The sequence below is a fragment of the Pyrus communis genome, chromosome 14 (assembly GCF_963583255.1).
Source record: "Pyrus communis chromosome 14, drPyrComm1.1, whole genome shotgun sequence".
NCBI lineage: Eukaryota > Viridiplantae > Streptophyta > Magnoliopsida > Rosales > Rosaceae > Pyrus > Pyrus communis.
In genome coordinates this window covers 19,263,555-19,279,844 of record NC_084816.1, presented here as the reverse complement: position 1 = coordinate 19,279,844, position 16,290 = coordinate 19,263,555, and the positions used below count along the sequence as shown (strand labels likewise).

Below are 16,290 nucleotides of genomic sequence, written 5' to 3'. Positions count from 1 at the left end.
CTAATGACAATTAAACCTTGAATTTTGATGCCGTATAAACCAACTTCCTAAAAATTGACATCAAAGGGTTTGAGGAGAATTTGAATTCATACCAAGTCCAAGACCAATATACATGAAATAAATTCTACAAATTCAATGTCACCTGACCATAACCTCAATTAATCCCATCCCTAAATCCCTTTAAATAAGCCCTTGATTAGGCGATCAAATGCAGACCTACAAACCCCCCATATTCCTTAATCAAGGTGACAAGGTCAGACCCCCAAATTTATGTGCTACATTTGGGACCATTCCTGCATTCCATGAGAATAATATGGGTAGGAATTTTAATGCTTTAGTGGGGAAAGTGATCCCAATTTTCATATGAAATTAGTACTCCTTGTACCTTGCACCAACCAAATGTTCAAAATCCACCCCGTGTGGAGAAAATTTTGAGTAGAGTCGCTTCATGCAACAATACAGTTACAAAATTGAGTAGGATTACTACATATGATTCCCACTCAGGCTTACTCTTTGTAAGTAGTTGCACGTGAGGTGGCCCTACTCAATACATTCTCCCTTTCTTCAGTCTTATTAGAATAACGCTTACTCTCTTTTTTTTCTTTTTATTTTTTATTTTTTTTATTTTAAAGAACGGCATATATTTCATAAAACCAGTAAGGCTAATTGGTATAAGGTAAAGACACATCCCCCACAAGAAGATCACTAATAATAAAAGGAGGTTCATCGAACCAAGTACAATTCCCTCTAGAGTGGACGCAAAACAAGCCAGATGATGGGCTACCGAGTTTGCTTGACGATGGATATGGGTAACCGAAGCTTCAGCAACTAGAGCCAGCAAGAATTTGGTATCTTCAATGATAGGTCTCATGGGAGACGAGTTCATCGAGGACTTCATCACTGCCAAAACAATCTAAAGTGCATCACTCTCAATATTAATCTTAATTAAACCCCTTTCAACCACCAGTTCAAGACCAACTCTCATGGCCAGTGCTTCCACCTGGATAGGGGAAAACACTTCCATGAACACATAGGTAGCCGCACCCACAAAGTTTCCCCACTCCCCCTATTCAATGTTCCTTATCCCAGACCCAATCAACATTAAGTTTCAGTCTGCCAGTTGGAGGACATGACCATCGAGGAAAGACACCATGACTAATCGGTTGGGAAAAAGAGCAGGTCACACGCAGGAAATCATGCCACCAATCTATAGCTCGACCCATTACCGCTATAGGATCTGGATTAGGAACCTCACCCCACAGTTTACTATTTCTGACCGTCCAAATCGCCCAAAATAGCATAAAGATACAATCTAAATTCTGCACCATAAGTAAAGCCCATTCCTTTAAGGAGCATCTATTCCAGTGAGAAATGCGAAATGTTAAGGGTGAGGCTTGCTAAATACCAACTACAAACGGGCACTCAAGCATAAGATGATAAGTCGATTCCGAGGCTGATTCACAGAGCACACACAACGGATCAATGTGGACTCTCCGAAGACAGAGGTTTTCAACCGTAGGGACGATATTGGAGATAATTCTCCATGCCGTCTGTGAAGCCAAAAATAATTCCAAAAATTCTAGAGGTGACATGTGTACTTTTGCTCAAGAAAGACAAGATTACCCTCAATAAATGGGCAGACTCTTCACATAGTCCCATGCACAGCTTACACCCCTGAAGGTCCCAGCATCTGAATACGACTGCCCACAGTTCACCTGCCATTGGCAAGAAAAAGTCAAAGCATTAAAGATAAAGATTAATTACCTAAATCTTATCTTTAATACATTCCCAATTGAAGATTGATTCCAATCAAATAAGTAATCCCAATTTAAATCAATTAGGGATAATTACTCCATTATCTCAAGATATTATTTCCTATTTAATATCTTGAGAATATTTCTCCATAAACCTTGCCCAATAGGATGTCGTCATGTGTAAGGTAAAGCCCTAACACTATGGCCGGCCCTAGTACGTACAAGGGTTCCTCCTTGCCCCAAATCACATGCTCAATGACTCTCCAGTATGCCAAAATTTTTCTTTGCTACAAATATCTTTAGTCTCTACCACGTACCTCATTTTCTTCAGCTCTCTCAACCACACCTTGGTGGGTTGTCGAATCATGCCTCAATAGATTTTGGATCCCAAGATCATATTGTATCTTATTTGTCAACATATTATGTGAGTGAATATATCTTCATTTTGGCATGATTGTTTTTTTCCTTGTTTTCATACTTGTTTTAACGATGGCAACGTTTTTTGCAGTCGCTGCGACTACGACAGTTGTTTGGATGTAAGGTTTAAGACTGTTTGGGTTAATATTTGAATATTGGGCTTAGTATAAAGAAAGCCCAAAGGCGCTAAAACATGTCGCATTTGCCCGAAGCCCAACCTTGAAGCCTGATGCTGATTAAAAGCCTTATAAGCCAAGACATAAGTCACATGTTTATGACTGAAGTGACAAGTGATGGAGACCAACCAACTATCAGCCAAAAAACACTTTCTAGTGGCATTACAGGTAAAAAGCTGATGACTCACTACCCTCCAAAAGCCCTTGGCCAAGAATGAAGCCAAAGCAGTTGGGCCAAAGCGCCTATAAAAGCCATGAGGAACAATAAAGACAAGGACACTCAACCAATCAAACAAACAACATACAAACTCTGCTCTCAAGCCAGATTTGCATCTAGAAAGCTGAAATCAACCTAGGTTTAGTCATTTTAACGGTAGTTCCCTTAGAAAAAGCTATCTTTTGTCTAGTGTAAAAGCTTTGCTACCTTCCCTAATGTTGTAATATCGACTCCCTCGTGTAAAACCTATTTACCATTCATCCATTTTGGCATACAACCTCTGTAAACACAATGAGAAGTGGCTGCAAGAGGTTCAACCTTGCCCGACAAGGTACTTTTTAGCATGTATTCAAGTTACTTCCATATGTTTTCTACTTAAGAGTCTCATTTTCATCTGGATCTGGTTAACTTAATAGATCTACTTTCATTAAGAACACCCTGGAATGGAGGAAATGGTTTAAAAGGGCTCTTGACTCCCTTCATTCGAACTTACAAGATTATGAACTAAAAGTCCTTGTCTACAAGGCAAGAAAAAGAACTTAATACAAACTTAACCCTTCTTTGAGAATCATTTGATAACAAGAAGTTTGAATAACTTGGGGCACAAGTAATCGACTTAAACCAAATATGTTCTACATCTGTTATAATTGAGATAACAGTGGCACGCCTAAGCACTTTGTTAGTTTTGATTGCGAGCCTCAAGGCCTAAACCTAAGGCCTTACAAAGGCACATTTCAGCCTTACAAAGGCACATTTCAATCTAACTTTATATTCTTTTTGTAGCATACCAAGCAGCAAGAAGTTAGTCGATACCAACACATTCACCCAAAATGCCATCAACCTCCCAGGGAAGCTGTGCAAGGGGCCATCCACCTTTTCCCTGAACAGATATATTTTATTTTTTGTCAAACAATACATTTTGTTAGATTAGATGTTAGATTAGCAACCGATGAGGTTTGAACCCACGCTGTCATGCAAAAGCTCAACACATTTCTACCACTATAGTAAAGGACCGCTTGTAGGGTTTGATGTATTTTGAGCTTCTACTTTTTATTTTTTTATTTTTTTTTATTTTTCCAAACAATATATTTGTTAGATTAGGGAGCCGAAGAGATTCAAACACACGTCGTGGTGCAACAACAACGCTCCTTTCCACCATTGTAGTAAACTGCCACTTGCAAACTTCTTTGTTTTGGTCTTAATAAAATGCATTCTCATTAAAAGGGTGATATGGGTTGGTGTATCTTTCTTTTTACTATTTGTATTTGGGGCATTTTTAATTATTTAATAAAATGCCTTCTCATTTAAAGAAGTGAACTTTTATTAACGCTCTAAAAATCTCATTATACATTCCTCATAATTGTATTTTTTTCTTCTTCTAATTATAGAAAATTTGAAGTATTAAATGAAATTTTTACCGTGTTAATAACAATTCTCTAAAAAAAAAATGTTATATTTTACCTATTTTGTTTTGTAGAAAACCCCAAATCCCAAGAAGTACATTTACAGGGAGTAGGGAGACGCGTTTCTTTTACCTTATTGCCAGCGGCGACTCACGGAATTTAAAAAGCAAACAAAACAGACCATTTACTATTATTCACTCTTTCCTTCTTTCTGTGTTTGCTTCCATTTCTTTCACACGCCAACTTGTTTTTCTTCAACTATTTTTTCATCATCGCACATCACCCTTTGAATCTCTCTCAAATCTCAAACCATTTGGTTTCACTTTCACTTGTTTTCCATACTCCTGCAGAACATGTAACGGTTTCTCTGCATATACAGGTAATACCCAAAGCTGTACGTCGAACACTATGGTTTGATTTCTTCTTTTTGTTTTTGTTTTGATTTTTTAATGTTTAATTCTGTTGTTTTTGGTTTCCTGGTCATGATCTGTTGGTGGGTTTCTCTTGAATCTCTGTTTGGTTGCTGAGAAAATTAGTTTGAGTTGAATAAAAGGAAAGAAAAGTGGAAAAACTCTAACTTGGTCCCATATACTTGCATTTGGCTTTGCGGGTGTTTTTTTCTTCTAAAAGTATGTACTTTCTTTTGCTTATTTTCTGAGCAACCAAACAGAGCATTATTGCGTTTGTGACTGACCCAATTTCTTAGATTGTCGATTATCTGGAAATTTTTATTGGTAGTATCTATTGGTATTATATAGGATCTCAGTTTAATTTGATTTGGTTAAATGGTAGGCAGATCAAGTAATTGTTTTTCACTATAGTTTGCTAAACATAGACTGCTGAATTTTGCTTTTTCCCACTTTAATTAAGCGTTTATTTGGAATAAAAACTGTTGGGTTTTTATTCCATCCTGCCCCAGATAAAAAATTCAGATAAAAGATTAATTCCAACTGTTATTTTTCTCTTATTACTGTTACAAGGGTTTTAAATTCATAAATAGTAGAATTAGTTAATGCTTATTCAATGTTAGTTTCCTGTCTAAATTGGAAATGGAAGCTAGACTAGTATACCGGAATGTTCTTTTTTGAACAGTTTGGAGTTTGTATTTGATTATTTTGATGGCCTTGAATTTCAATAAATTTTTGGGAATCGACCTCGCAACTTTGAAGATCATGACGTTGATATTTTAGTAGGCTACAAACGAGTGGCGCCTTCTTTTGTTTTTCCTTAGTCTTGATATCAGATTGGCGTTTTTCAGGTCTTTTACTGGGATGGATAATTGAACAGGCAGTAAAGTATAGTTGAGGAGATGAAGGCCGAGCCAGCTGTGCTTATTGTTGGATTATCTATAGGGGTAGTGATTGGAGTGCTTTTGGCAATTTCTGGATTCTTCTGCATTAGGTACCATAGGAGGCGCTTGCAGATAGGGAATAGCAGTTCTCGGAGGGCAGCAACTATTCCTATTCGTGCTAATGGTGCTGACTCTTGTACTATATTGTCAGACTCGACACTTGGTCCGGATTCGCCTGTAAGATCTGGACAAAATGGTAGATCCTTCTGGCATGAAGGATTTAAGAAGAGCAATGTGGTCTCAATGTCTGGAATTCCCGAGTATTCTTACAAGTAATGTTTCCAGAAAACCTATTCCTCTTGTTTACCTTACTTTTTGATTTTATCTTAAACGATTATCTTTTTATCATATTCTTTATCTTTACATGTGACGAGAATGTTCAGTATGATTTATTCAGAACTCTGCATGTACGAATCCTAAATTACCTAGAATTGGCACTTTTGAAGGCAAGCACCGTTTCTTGACTGATCTGGAAATGTATCGATCATGTTTATGGGAAATATGCGAGATTCTATCTTTAGAATGTTAGTGATAATATGAATAAAGTAACCGATAATCGCTAAATAATGAGTCTGCATGCTTACTGTAAACATTTGAACGCCAGACGATCAATCTATGTGAATAGGGTGGCTAGCTTGAGTTCTTATCAGAGGAATGGTAATCTGATATTCACGGAAAACACAGACACAATCACAAAAGCTTTATATGCCTACATATTTACTGTGATTTGCTTCAATTGTTCTGTGAGATACCAAATGCCATACATCTATAATTGCAAAATTTACTAGATAGGTCCACACCATATTGGATTCTCGTAAGATGATACACAGTGGTAAATAATCCGCCTGCTTCATCATGAAATTTTTGGTGTCTTTCTTCCCAAGTCTTAACTGCTTAGTACTCCCTGTTTTATTTTTTTGGTGAAATTCACAATGACTTAATATATTACTCTTTTTAAACGAGATGCAGCTTATTTTGCACACTTAAGTTCTCGATCTTCTTTCCCATTTGGTTTATTAATTTTTTGTTAATGGGGTTCATACAGGGATCTGCAGAAAGCAACATATAACTTTACAACATTGATAGGGCAAGGTGCATTTGGTCCTGTGTACAAAGCTCAGATGTCAACGGGTGAGACTGTCGCTGTTAAAGTGCTTGCAACTGATTCTAAGCAAGGGGAGAACGAATTCCAGACAGAGGTAGTGGTTATTTGATGGTTGATAATTACTAGTTTTATGCCCCGATTACCAGTTATTGATTAATGGTATAAATTTATCGGAAATGTGTTTAAATGTTTGGGAGCTTGGTGAAATATAAGAAAGTTAATCCACTTACAGATATTTTCAGGAGATTTGTTTTTGGAGACTTGGAAAAATCATAAACATGCTTAATGTCATGTTGTAGTTTTCCTTTTTAAGTTTATCCACCTTGTCTGTTGTAGTCCCTCATGTTGATTCTGTTCTTTCCCCTTCAGGTTAAGCTATTGGGAAGGTTGCATCACCGAAACCTCGTGAACTTAATTGGATATTGTGCAGAAAAAGGCCAACATATGCTTATATATGTCTACATGAGTAAAGGCAGTTTGGCCTCTCATTTATACAGTAAGATGGCTGTCAACTTCAAATATGTTCGTTTTAATGTAATGTTTTAGATTTATCACGCAGTATGAACTCCACTCGATATGCATATATAAGTTCGTTACCTAAGAATAGCATGGTTTTCTTTATGTAGGTGAAAAGCATGAGCCATTGAGCTGGGATTTGAGAGTTCTAATAGCTCTAGACGTAGCTAGGGGCTTGGAGTATCTTCATGATGGAGTAAGTAAATCGTATTGTGTGACACAGCGAATTTCATCTCTGCCTGGGCGTGCCTGCACATGATTTTATTCATGCCAAAGGTGTTTACTCGTCTATTTTGCACTTTTTTACTTCAGGCAGTTCCTCCTGTAATACACCGTGATATTAAATCATCCAATATTCTGTTGGACCAATCCATGAGAGCTAGGGTATGTCTTCCAACTTTTCTATAATTATTACCAACTGCAGATTCCGAAATAATATCGTGTGGTGTGAAGAGGAAATATTTGATTTACTTCCTTTCCAAATATCGAAAAATTTCTTGCATTTTGGATTTTTGCATAATATATGTATTTAAAACAATAAAGAGTTAGGCTGCCAATTGAGATATTATATAGGGTTAAGTTGGATTAAGCAGGTTGCTGATTTTGGACTTTCAAGAGAAGAAATGGTGGATAAACATGCAGCTAATATTAGGGGAACTTTTGGTTATCTTGATCCTGAATATATATCTACAAGGAATTTCACCAAGAAAAGTGACGTTTACAGCTACGGAGTTTTGCTCTTTGAGCTCATAGCTGCAAGAAATCCTCAACAGGGTTTAATGGAATATGTTGAACTTGTAAGATCTCTCTCTCTCTCTCTCTCTCTCTCACGCACTGCACATGCGCACGTATGGATAACCTAATATCATAGTAGACTATCATTTCCCTTTGACAGGTTCTGAGATTGAAGTACTTTGACAATATGGATAACCTAATATCATAGTAGACTATCATTTCCCTTTTTTTTTTAGCAGATGTACTTGTCCACTTGGATCCAATAATGCTGTTTACTTTGCACATGTAATGATATTTCTGTATGAAAAATAGGCTGCGATGAATACAGAGGGGAAACTTGGGTGGGAAGAAATTGTGGATTCGCGTCTTAATGGGAGTTTCCATGTGCAAGAGCTCAACGAAATGGCAGCTCTGGCATATAAATGTGTTAGTCGTGCCCCCAAAAAAAGGCCTTCCATGAGAGACATTGTACAAGTGCTATCGCGGATGCTCAAAATGAGGCACAACAGGAATCATGTGAAATCCTTGTCATCTGTAACAGATGAAGGCACAACTGACGTGAACCAACCAGAAACCAGAATCCAAATGGCCGAACACCACAGAGAGGAGTCTGTGGACAGCCTAGCCGATACCTATGAAGTATAGACGCTGGCTTCCCCATTTTTTCATTTTTTTTCTTTCTTATTTCTTGGTTTCTCGGGTTTGCTTTTTTTGATACATGTGCAGTCTTTGGGCTAGAACTAGTGGATTTCGAGTAGTTAAGATTTCTGGTCGAGTGACACAGGTTTTCGGTTCAACATTCGACCCTGTAACATATCCATTTCTCTTTCTTCCTCCCTGTTTTGCTCAGATGACAGATTTCTAGATTTATGTACCATACTTTGCAATGGAAATGAAGGAAAAGTTGATACCCTTTTGAACTTATTTCCCATTATTTTCAGTGTCTGCATAATTTACAATTGAGAAATTTTATTTGAATCCATATAAATTCTTTCTACACCCAACTTAAATTTTAATTTTGAAGTGTCCTTTTTTACATATTACATAATTACTATAAAGTACGAGATGTAATTAACAATAAAACTAAATTTTATCAATAAACCCATATCTAATAATCAAATTCTTACTATCACCAATCTAATCTTTCTTCTACGAAACTTAGAAAGTGAGGAAAAAAATAAGATTCGTGACTGAATGTGGGGCACAGAAAAATCACTAGTCCATGAAGGCATATGACTTCCCAGTCCATCCTATAGAAAATTGAGGCAATCACTCCGTCGTCAAGCCAAAGGAGACAGAAGATGTAGATTATGTACTAGTCAAAATTAGTCAAGCACAAACCAGATTGATGATATTTATGTCAATATTCATAAAACTAAGTTCAAATGGCAAAAGAGCATAGGCACCTATAGAAAAATTATGGGTTATTGCTAAAAGGTGGTAAAAAGTTAAAGGAAGAAAAAAAAAAAAAAAAAAAAAAAGACAGAAACTTTTGAACAGCAATTTTGACAATCATCTTTAAGTGTTTTGCACTCAAAGGGAGAGTGCAAGAGATTCAATCGAGTGTGAATCACCACCGGCCAAGTTTTTTTTTTTTAACATTGTAACAAAGATTTGAAGCCGAATGTCAATATAAAAGCTGTAATCACCCAAAAGGACACAATGAAGAGAGAAATTGCTGATGGAATTGGCAACAATATGACCGCAAAGGGTGCTGGGGCAGACATCAATCCCATACCTAAACTTGTATATATAAACCTGTCAAACAAAATTGCAACTGATGTTTCTCTAACAAATGCAAAATATAACAAGAATAAAGAAAAACTGCAAGTAGCCTCTGACCTTTAAGTCTCGAAATCAAACTCAGTAAAAACCAAAATTAGAGAATGCATAAATCAGAATCTAAATCATATTGATTTGGTTATTCTGTAAGAGAAAAAGTGTAACATCCCACATCGCCCAGGGGAGTGATCCTTAAATGTATATTCACATCTCTACCTAGCACGAGGCCTTTTGGGAGCTCACTGGCTTCGGGTTCCATAGGAACTCCGAAGTTAAGCGAGAAGGGGGCTAGAGCAATCCCATGATGGGTGACCCACTGGGAAGTTGCTTGTGAGTTCCCAAAAACAAAACCGTGAGGGAATGGTAAGCCCAAAGCGGACAATATCGTGCTAAGGTGGTGGAGCGGGCCCGGGAAGTGATCCGCCCCAGGCCGGGATGTGATAAATGTTATCACAAATTCACAGGAAAGAAGACAAATTCAACAAGTTAGTAGTATGGGTGTAAAGATACATTTACATATTGAATTAGGTTTATGAGGGTAGTTTAGGTAATAAAATTGTGTTTAAAAAGATATTAATAGTTTAATTAAAAATAATATGGGTGTGAAGAGTAAGTTAGGTGTAAAAAAAGGTTATACATGTTCAAATAAAATTTCCCCTTACAATTTTTGTGTCTTATTGGAAGCAAACCTTCCACCAACCAAAAAATAAATAAAAAAGTTGGGAACATCACTGATGATTGTGCTATAATAGCAAAATAATACTGCACTTCTTTTTTTTTATTATAGTTTCTTTTTCCTACAAATCATCAGATAGAGAAAAAAGAATGCGGAAATTATTCCCATTCTAATATACATGGTTAAGTTTTGGGTGTCCGAAGACAGCTCTGTGTCCACAAAATCACTCTAGTTTGGTACGCTGGACTTTGTCAAAATAAATAATCATTCACATTACTTTTAAAATAAATTATTATTAACACTCTAAGATATAAGTGTACACTTCTCATATTAGAGTATTTTTCTTTCTAAGTATTAAAATTTTGAAGTATTTAAGTACATTTTTGAAACCTCATTAATAATTATTCAAATCTAATCTTAAGCGCCGAAAGAGATTTATGAATCCAGTCACAGTCGTTATTCCGGCCAGCCCACTAAAATTTGGGCTGGGCTTTACCCTCCATGCATATGTCAGCTTGCCACAAAACCCACCAAAAGACCAGCTACGCCGTCGTTTGATCCCAATCCAATCCTATTGTAAATTTACACTCTCTCTCTCGTCTCTGTATTATCCGTTTCTCAGTCACATTCATAGCCAAGCAACGAAAATGGCAGCCATGGCTGCACTGCAGAGCTCCATGACCTCTCTTTCTCTCTCCCCTAACTCCTTCCTCGGCCAAAGCTTCTTCCCCCCAACTCTTTACCCTGTCCCGGTACGCTTGACTTTCTCCCCCAATTATTGTATCAAATATAAAATATCTATATATACCTCTATATATACATGTATTTTGCTGCATTTAAGTTCTTTGCTTGTAACAGGGAAGTGGGTTTTGCTTAAACTGAACACTCTTTGTCACAGTGGTTTCTGCAAATTGATGTGATTTTACTTTTCTTTGTGGAATTGAATTCCTCTATTAATATGCAAAAGTGGGGATTTCTACAAATAGGTGAAGTGAAAAGGAGATTGATAAATTTTACTGTGTTTGTGTACTGTTTGAAGAAACCGCACCTCCTTTGATTATGGTTCTGACATTGTTGGACTCTCTGTTCAAAAATTTTCCAAGTTATTACAAACTTGAATTATTAAGTTGGAAGTGAATAAAAACAGATGAAGGAATTGGTTGAACAGTTTTAGTGGTAAACGAAGGTTTCCGGTAGAATATTTCGAATTTGTGATGGATATAAGAAATCAAGAACACGATTTTGTGTATAAGATTTCGAATTTTTGATGCCGTCAAGGTGATGGGAATTGGTTTTATGCAATTCACATTGTAGTTTAAGTTTGAATTCCTCTGATCACTGGGTGGAAAAAAGAGAAACATTCGTAACAATTTATCTGCTTGTTTTGTGCGCAGGCCAAGTTAACAGCAAAGCCTTGCCTCATCGTTGTGAAGGTTATTATCACGAGTCCTATCTATTTTCCCTGCCTATACAATCAGAATCTGATGCATGTATAGTGGAATTGCAAACTTACTAGCTTCTAGAAATTGATGCTTCTGCTTGTTTGTAGCTGGATAATAAGAAAGCAATCTTGAAGCATGTAAATTGACTTGTAATATCTGCTGACACGCACCACTAAGTGTGATATTCTTACAGTAATCACAAAGAAGGCATTTCATTGCAACTATTTCACGATTGGGGTGGAGAGTCTTTTATCTTGATTTGCTGGCTAAACCAAGAAAACGTTATTTCAATTTCTGGTTTGCATAATTTGGTATCTTTTTCTTTTTAAAAAGCTATTTTTGGTAAATGGGATATGATGTAGCATATTAGGGCTGTTCATCTCCTGAAGTATTGCTTTTTTCGTCGTCTGGCAGCTCAAAAGATGGGAGCGGAAGGAATGCAAGCCAAACAGCCTTCCAGTTTTGCACAAAATGCATGTTAAGGTTGGGGATACAGTGAAAGTCATATCGGGACATGAAAAGGGTAAAACTGGAGAGGTAACAAAGATTTTTAAGCACAATAGTACCGTGATAGTGAAGGAAATAAACTTGAAGACGAAGCATATGAAGAGCAGGGAAGAGGGAGAACCAGGACAGATTCTTAAGGTTCTTTTTCTTTCTTGAACTTTGGAACCGTCAACTTTTGTTTCCTTGCTTACTAGTTTCATTTAATTACAAAAAACATTTTAAATTTCATATTCCAGGTAGAAGGAGCTATACACAGCTCGAACGTGATGCTTTTCTCGAAAGAAAAGAATGTAGCAAGTAGGGTGGGTCATAAAATTCTGGAAAATGGACAACGAGTTCGCTACCTCATCAAAACTGGTGAAATAATAGATAACGCCGAGAACTGGAAAAAATTGAAGGAAGAGAAAAAGAAAACTGAAGAAGCCGTCACTGCTGCGTAAGGATCCAATTCTTGCCTGAACGCGGCTGTAGATTAGAAACTCCGGATGTATTAATATCATTTTGGTTTCTCTTGAATGATGCACTGCAGCTGAGTGATATAAATTTGTTTCTGTGTTGGTTGAATGCGAAATTAGAATGTTGCTCGTCCTCCAAAACGTGCAAGTTATCTTTTGAATGCATTGAGAGTGAGCATGCCGGACTTGGTCATTTGGAACGCAGATTTGTCACGAGGGATTGTTCTTCATGCGCCGTACACGTTTGGTGCCCAGGATTATATAGGATTGGAGATAACTCGGTAGATTCAATATTGTAGAAAGAACTGGAGGTAATTTCCAAATATGGCAAAGTTGAAGGTAGCAGATGGATTGAGATTGGGAGATTTAAGTTTCATTCATCTAAGAGCTCGTTTGGTTAGTGCTTTTAAACAATTGAAAGCGTTTTTAGAGAAAATGATTTTGGGTTTCACTCTCATAATATTTTCAATACGGCTTATATGTTGATTACATGATCTCAACTTTTATTAATTCTTTACACATATTAGGAAAACTAATGAAAATGGTTTGAAAACTTTGAGTTTTAACCAAAAGGACAAAAAGGTGTTGTAAGTGAATAGTACCAAGAGTGATTTTTTAGAATAAAAATATCCTTAACGTTAAAAGTGAACAATATCAGAAGTATTTCGTTAACACTCCTTATAATGTTACCAATTAGCATTGACGGACCTACTAAGGGGCGGGATGGGTCAGCTGACCCTCCCAACTTTGGCAAATCTCTATGGAAGATCTAAGTGCTGCCTCTTTTAAGCTTAGAATTGTCCTTGAGGTATGCCTTTCAACTGCTCAATGAAATGCCTTTGCTGTTGATACAAAGTCTCTTTGCTGCTGAGACTGCTGATCTGCAGCAAAACCATGCCATTTTATATATTCTCTTAACAATAAGACTTGACCCCTTAAAAAAAATACAAACTTACTTAACCTTCTATTCTAGACATAGATAAACCCATGTCTTTAATCATAATTTCTATCAATCACCGATCTTTAAAATTTCAATTCCCCTTTATTAATAATGAAGTTATAATACAATTTCAAATATGAAACAACGATAAACAATTACAATTTGTAATGTTATTTTATGGATTTTGGAGTTATGATTTAATTTCCAAGGCTATTTATTTGTTAAGGAAATATTTGCAAATTTTATACGTGACCTTCAAAATAATTTTTTCTAAATCTGCCACTGGTGGAATCATAATTAAGAGTTTTCACGAATTGATCACTAACTATTTTTGTGTAGAAATTTGTGAACTAAATCTCATTTTATGATTATTCGCAACATTTCACCTGACATACCATATGAAGAGTTATTATAAAAATGTATTGCGTGAAATAAAATTTTAACATATTCTTAAAGGATGATGTTAAAGAGATCAAATGATATCGTTGTTAATAATTATATTATTATTTAAATATTAATTAATGTGCTTGTTTCTTATTATTGACATCATTAAATTTACAAATTTAATTTGATAATCACTCTATCTAATATTATACATTCTTAAATAATTAGCACAAGACGTAACCGCCCAATGTGATCCGCCTCTGTCACTGTCACGTGGATAAACAAATCAACATTTGATACGTGTAACTTTAGTGTTTCGGGGTTCGAGCGTACAGAAAAATTTGTTTTGGTGACGCTTATGTAAGTGCTGACGCATCATCCCTTTAAAAAATCCAACGATTTGCATACCAAATAGTAGTATATTATCTCCATAATCACCATCTCAGATCCATAAGTCATGGCTGCGCAAACTACTACCAGCGAAGCTGAGCACTGCTCTTCCTCTTCCCTGCCCCTCAACGGCCGCGTAGCCATCGTAACCGGCGGTTCGCGAGGCATCGGCCGTGCCATTGCAGCTCACCTCCACTCCCTTGGCGCAAAGGTCGTTGTCAATTACGCTTCATCAAACTCGGCGCAAGCAGATCAATTAGTCTCAGAGCTCAACCAGACAACCCCAAAATCGCAAGCGATTGCGGTCCGAGCAGACGTCTCGGACCCGGATCAGGTGAAGCAGCTCTTCGACAAAGCCGAGCAAGAATTCGGGACCCAACTCGACATCGTCGTGAACAGCGCGGGGGTTTTGGATCCCAAATATCCCAGCGTGGCCAATACGGCGGTGGAGGACTGGGACAACACATTCAATGTCAACACCAAGGGGGCGTTTTTGGTTTCTAGGGAAGCGGCGAATAGAGTCAAGCGCGGCGGCGGCGGGAGAATTATTATGATAACGTCGTCGGTCGTCGGGGGGCTTACGCCTGGGTACGCAGCCTATGCGGCCTCCAAGGCGGCGGTGGAGACGATGGTAAAGATTTTGGCCAAGGAGCTCAAGGGCACCGGAATAACTGCGAATTGCGTTGCGCCGGGGCCGGTGGCGACGGAGTTGTTCTTTGCCGGGAAGAGTGAGGAGACGGTTAAGAGGCTTGAGGATGCTTGCCCTCTGGGTCGATTGGGCGAGCCCAAGGATGTGTCTGGGATTGTGGGGTTTTTAGCGGCGGATGCAGGCGAGTGGGTCAATGGTCAGGTCATTCGGATCAACGGTGGATTTTGCATTTGATCAACTCGTTTATTTGCTGTCTAGATAAGAAATAGAAAAATTGTCCGCGCAGTGCCGCCGGTTTTGGTAAGAAAAAATATGGCAAGAAACTCAACGATATTTTTTTTATCACCATATTGCACGTAATCGAATCCCTTCCAGTCAGCAATCTTTTCTCCATGTCAAATTTTACTTTTTTGCCTATTGAAAATTATTAAATTTGTAGAACTGGATTGGCTGGATTTAGATAAATAAATAAAAATAAATAAATAAATAAAAAGAATGGAATTGGTTGCGCAAAGTTATTAGGGTTTTTAATGTAATTGGATTTTTTGGGTTTTCTTTGCATTGTTTCATTCAAGTTGATTTTTTTTGAGATGTAATGATGAGGACTAGTGGTTTTGCAGGAGTGGATACGTGAAACCCTCTTCTCTGTTTTTATTTTATTTATTTTTTGAGTAATATTAGAGAGATTAAATTTGTAGATAAAATTTTGGCAACTAAAGGATATGGTAGTTGATACTTGATTTATTATTTAGACGTTGATAAACGTGCTCATTCTTATTAGTGACACATCATTTAGTCTGCAAATTTAGTCTTCTTAGTATTACTTTTGTATTTTATTTTATCAATTAATATTTTATTTAAGTGTAACATGGAGCGGGTTACTTAATACTATGACCTAGTGATATTCTTCCTCATTTGTAAGTGAGAGGTTTTAGGTTCGATTCTCAATGAATTTGAATCACGTTATTATTAACTTATTGTATCGTTTATTCAAAAATAAAAAAAAGTGTAACATGGAATGTTTAAGCTAAAATATCTAGCTACCGTTAGATTATTCAGTTTCAAGAATATTTCATAAGTTCTAGTTTCAAATTTCAAGCTCCCCTCACCACTCCATGACACTCAAAAGTGCATGAGAATTATTCCATATACTTGTTCGCCTAAGATTGAATCAATTTGAAGAACTAGTTGAAATATGTGAACTGAAAACACACAACTTTCAAATAATGTGATTTTCGTGGTGATATGCAAAACCAATTTTACTATCTTCATGTACACAAAAATTGATTCAGCTTGGGATTTCGAATCACCCAAAAAACCTAAAAATGAGAAAGTTATGAAAAATGAGATTACACCAATTTTAAGGTTGTAAGTGGCTTCAAGCAACTCGA

At 36.9% G+C, this 16,290-nt stretch overlaps 3 protein-coding genes across 3 annotated transcripts; all 3 read left to right on the top strand.

Annotated features, from left to right (window-relative positions):
* The first annotated feature begins 4,127 nt into the window (after positions 1-4,127).
* LOC137716183 (calcium/calmodulin-regulated receptor-like kinase 1) lies at positions 4,128-8,594 on the top strand. The gene is made up of 8 exons (XM_068455591.1): positions 4,128-4,346; positions 5,226-5,590; positions 6,364-6,517; positions 6,793-6,919; positions 7,050-7,135; positions 7,252-7,323; positions 7,533-7,736; positions 7,987-8,594. The coding sequence occupies exons 2-8, from the start codon at positions 5,277-5,279 to the stop codon at positions 8,317-8,319; spliced, it is 1,290 nt and encodes a 429-aa protein (XP_068311692.1). The 5' UTR covers positions 4,128-4,346; positions 5,226-5,276; the 3' UTR covers positions 8,320-8,594.
* A 2,115-nt stretch (positions 8,595-10,709) lies between these two features.
* On the top strand, positions 10,710-12,865 carry LOC137715709 (large ribosomal subunit protein uL24c-like). Its single transcript, XM_068455049.1, has 4 exons — positions 10,710-10,884; positions 11,527-11,565; positions 11,989-12,219; positions 12,318-12,865. Exons 1-4 carry the CDS (start codon positions 10,780-10,782, stop codon positions 12,519-12,521), a joined length of 579 nt encoding a protein of 192 aa, XP_068311150.1. The 5' UTR covers positions 10,710-10,779; the 3' UTR covers positions 12,522-12,865.
* A 1,400-nt stretch (positions 12,866-14,265) lies between these two features.
* LOC137715360 (NADPH-dependent aldehyde reductase-like protein, chloroplastic) lies at positions 14,266-15,281 on the top strand. The gene has a single exon (XM_068454657.1). It carries the CDS (start codon positions 14,318-14,320, stop codon positions 15,131-15,133), a length of 816 nt encoding a protein of 271 aa, XP_068310758.1. The 5' UTR covers positions 14,266-14,317; the 3' UTR covers positions 15,134-15,281.
* The last annotated feature ends 1,009 nt before the right edge of the window (positions 15,282-16,290 follow it).

What these genes read in the sequence shown, in the direction of transcription:
- LOC137716183 (XM_068455591.1), top strand. Translation starts at nt 5,277, where the DNA reads ATGAAGGCCGAGCCAGCTGTGCTTATTGTTGGATTATCTATAGGGGTA. An exon ending in TGGAGTATCTTCATGATGGA is followed by an intron (nt 7,136 to 7,251) that starts GTAAGTAAATCG and finishes TTTTTACTTCAG; the next exon opens with GCAGTTCCTCCTGTAATACA. An exon ending in TAATGGAATATGTTGAACTT is followed by an intron (nt 7,737 to 7,986) that starts GTAAGATCTCTC and finishes TATGAAAAATAG; the next exon opens with GCTGCGATGAATACAGAGGG.
- LOC137715709 (XM_068455049.1), top strand. Translation starts at nt 10,780, where the DNA reads ATGGCAGCCATGGCTGCACTGCAGAGCTCCATGACCTCTCTTTCTCTC. An exon ending in CAACTCTTTACCCTGTCCCG is followed by an intron (nt 10,885 to 11,526) that starts GTACGCTTGACT and finishes TTTTGTGCGCAG; the next exon opens with GCCAAGTTAACAGCAAAGCC. An exon ending in CTTGCCTCATCGTTGTGAAG is followed by an intron (nt 11,566 to 11,988) that starts GTTATTATCACG and finishes GTCGTCTGGCAG; the next exon opens with CTCAAAAGATGGGAGCGGAA.
- LOC137715360 (XM_068454657.1), top strand. Translation starts at nt 14,318, where the DNA reads ATGGCTGCGCAAACTACTACCAGCGAAGCTGAGCACTGCTCTTCCTCT.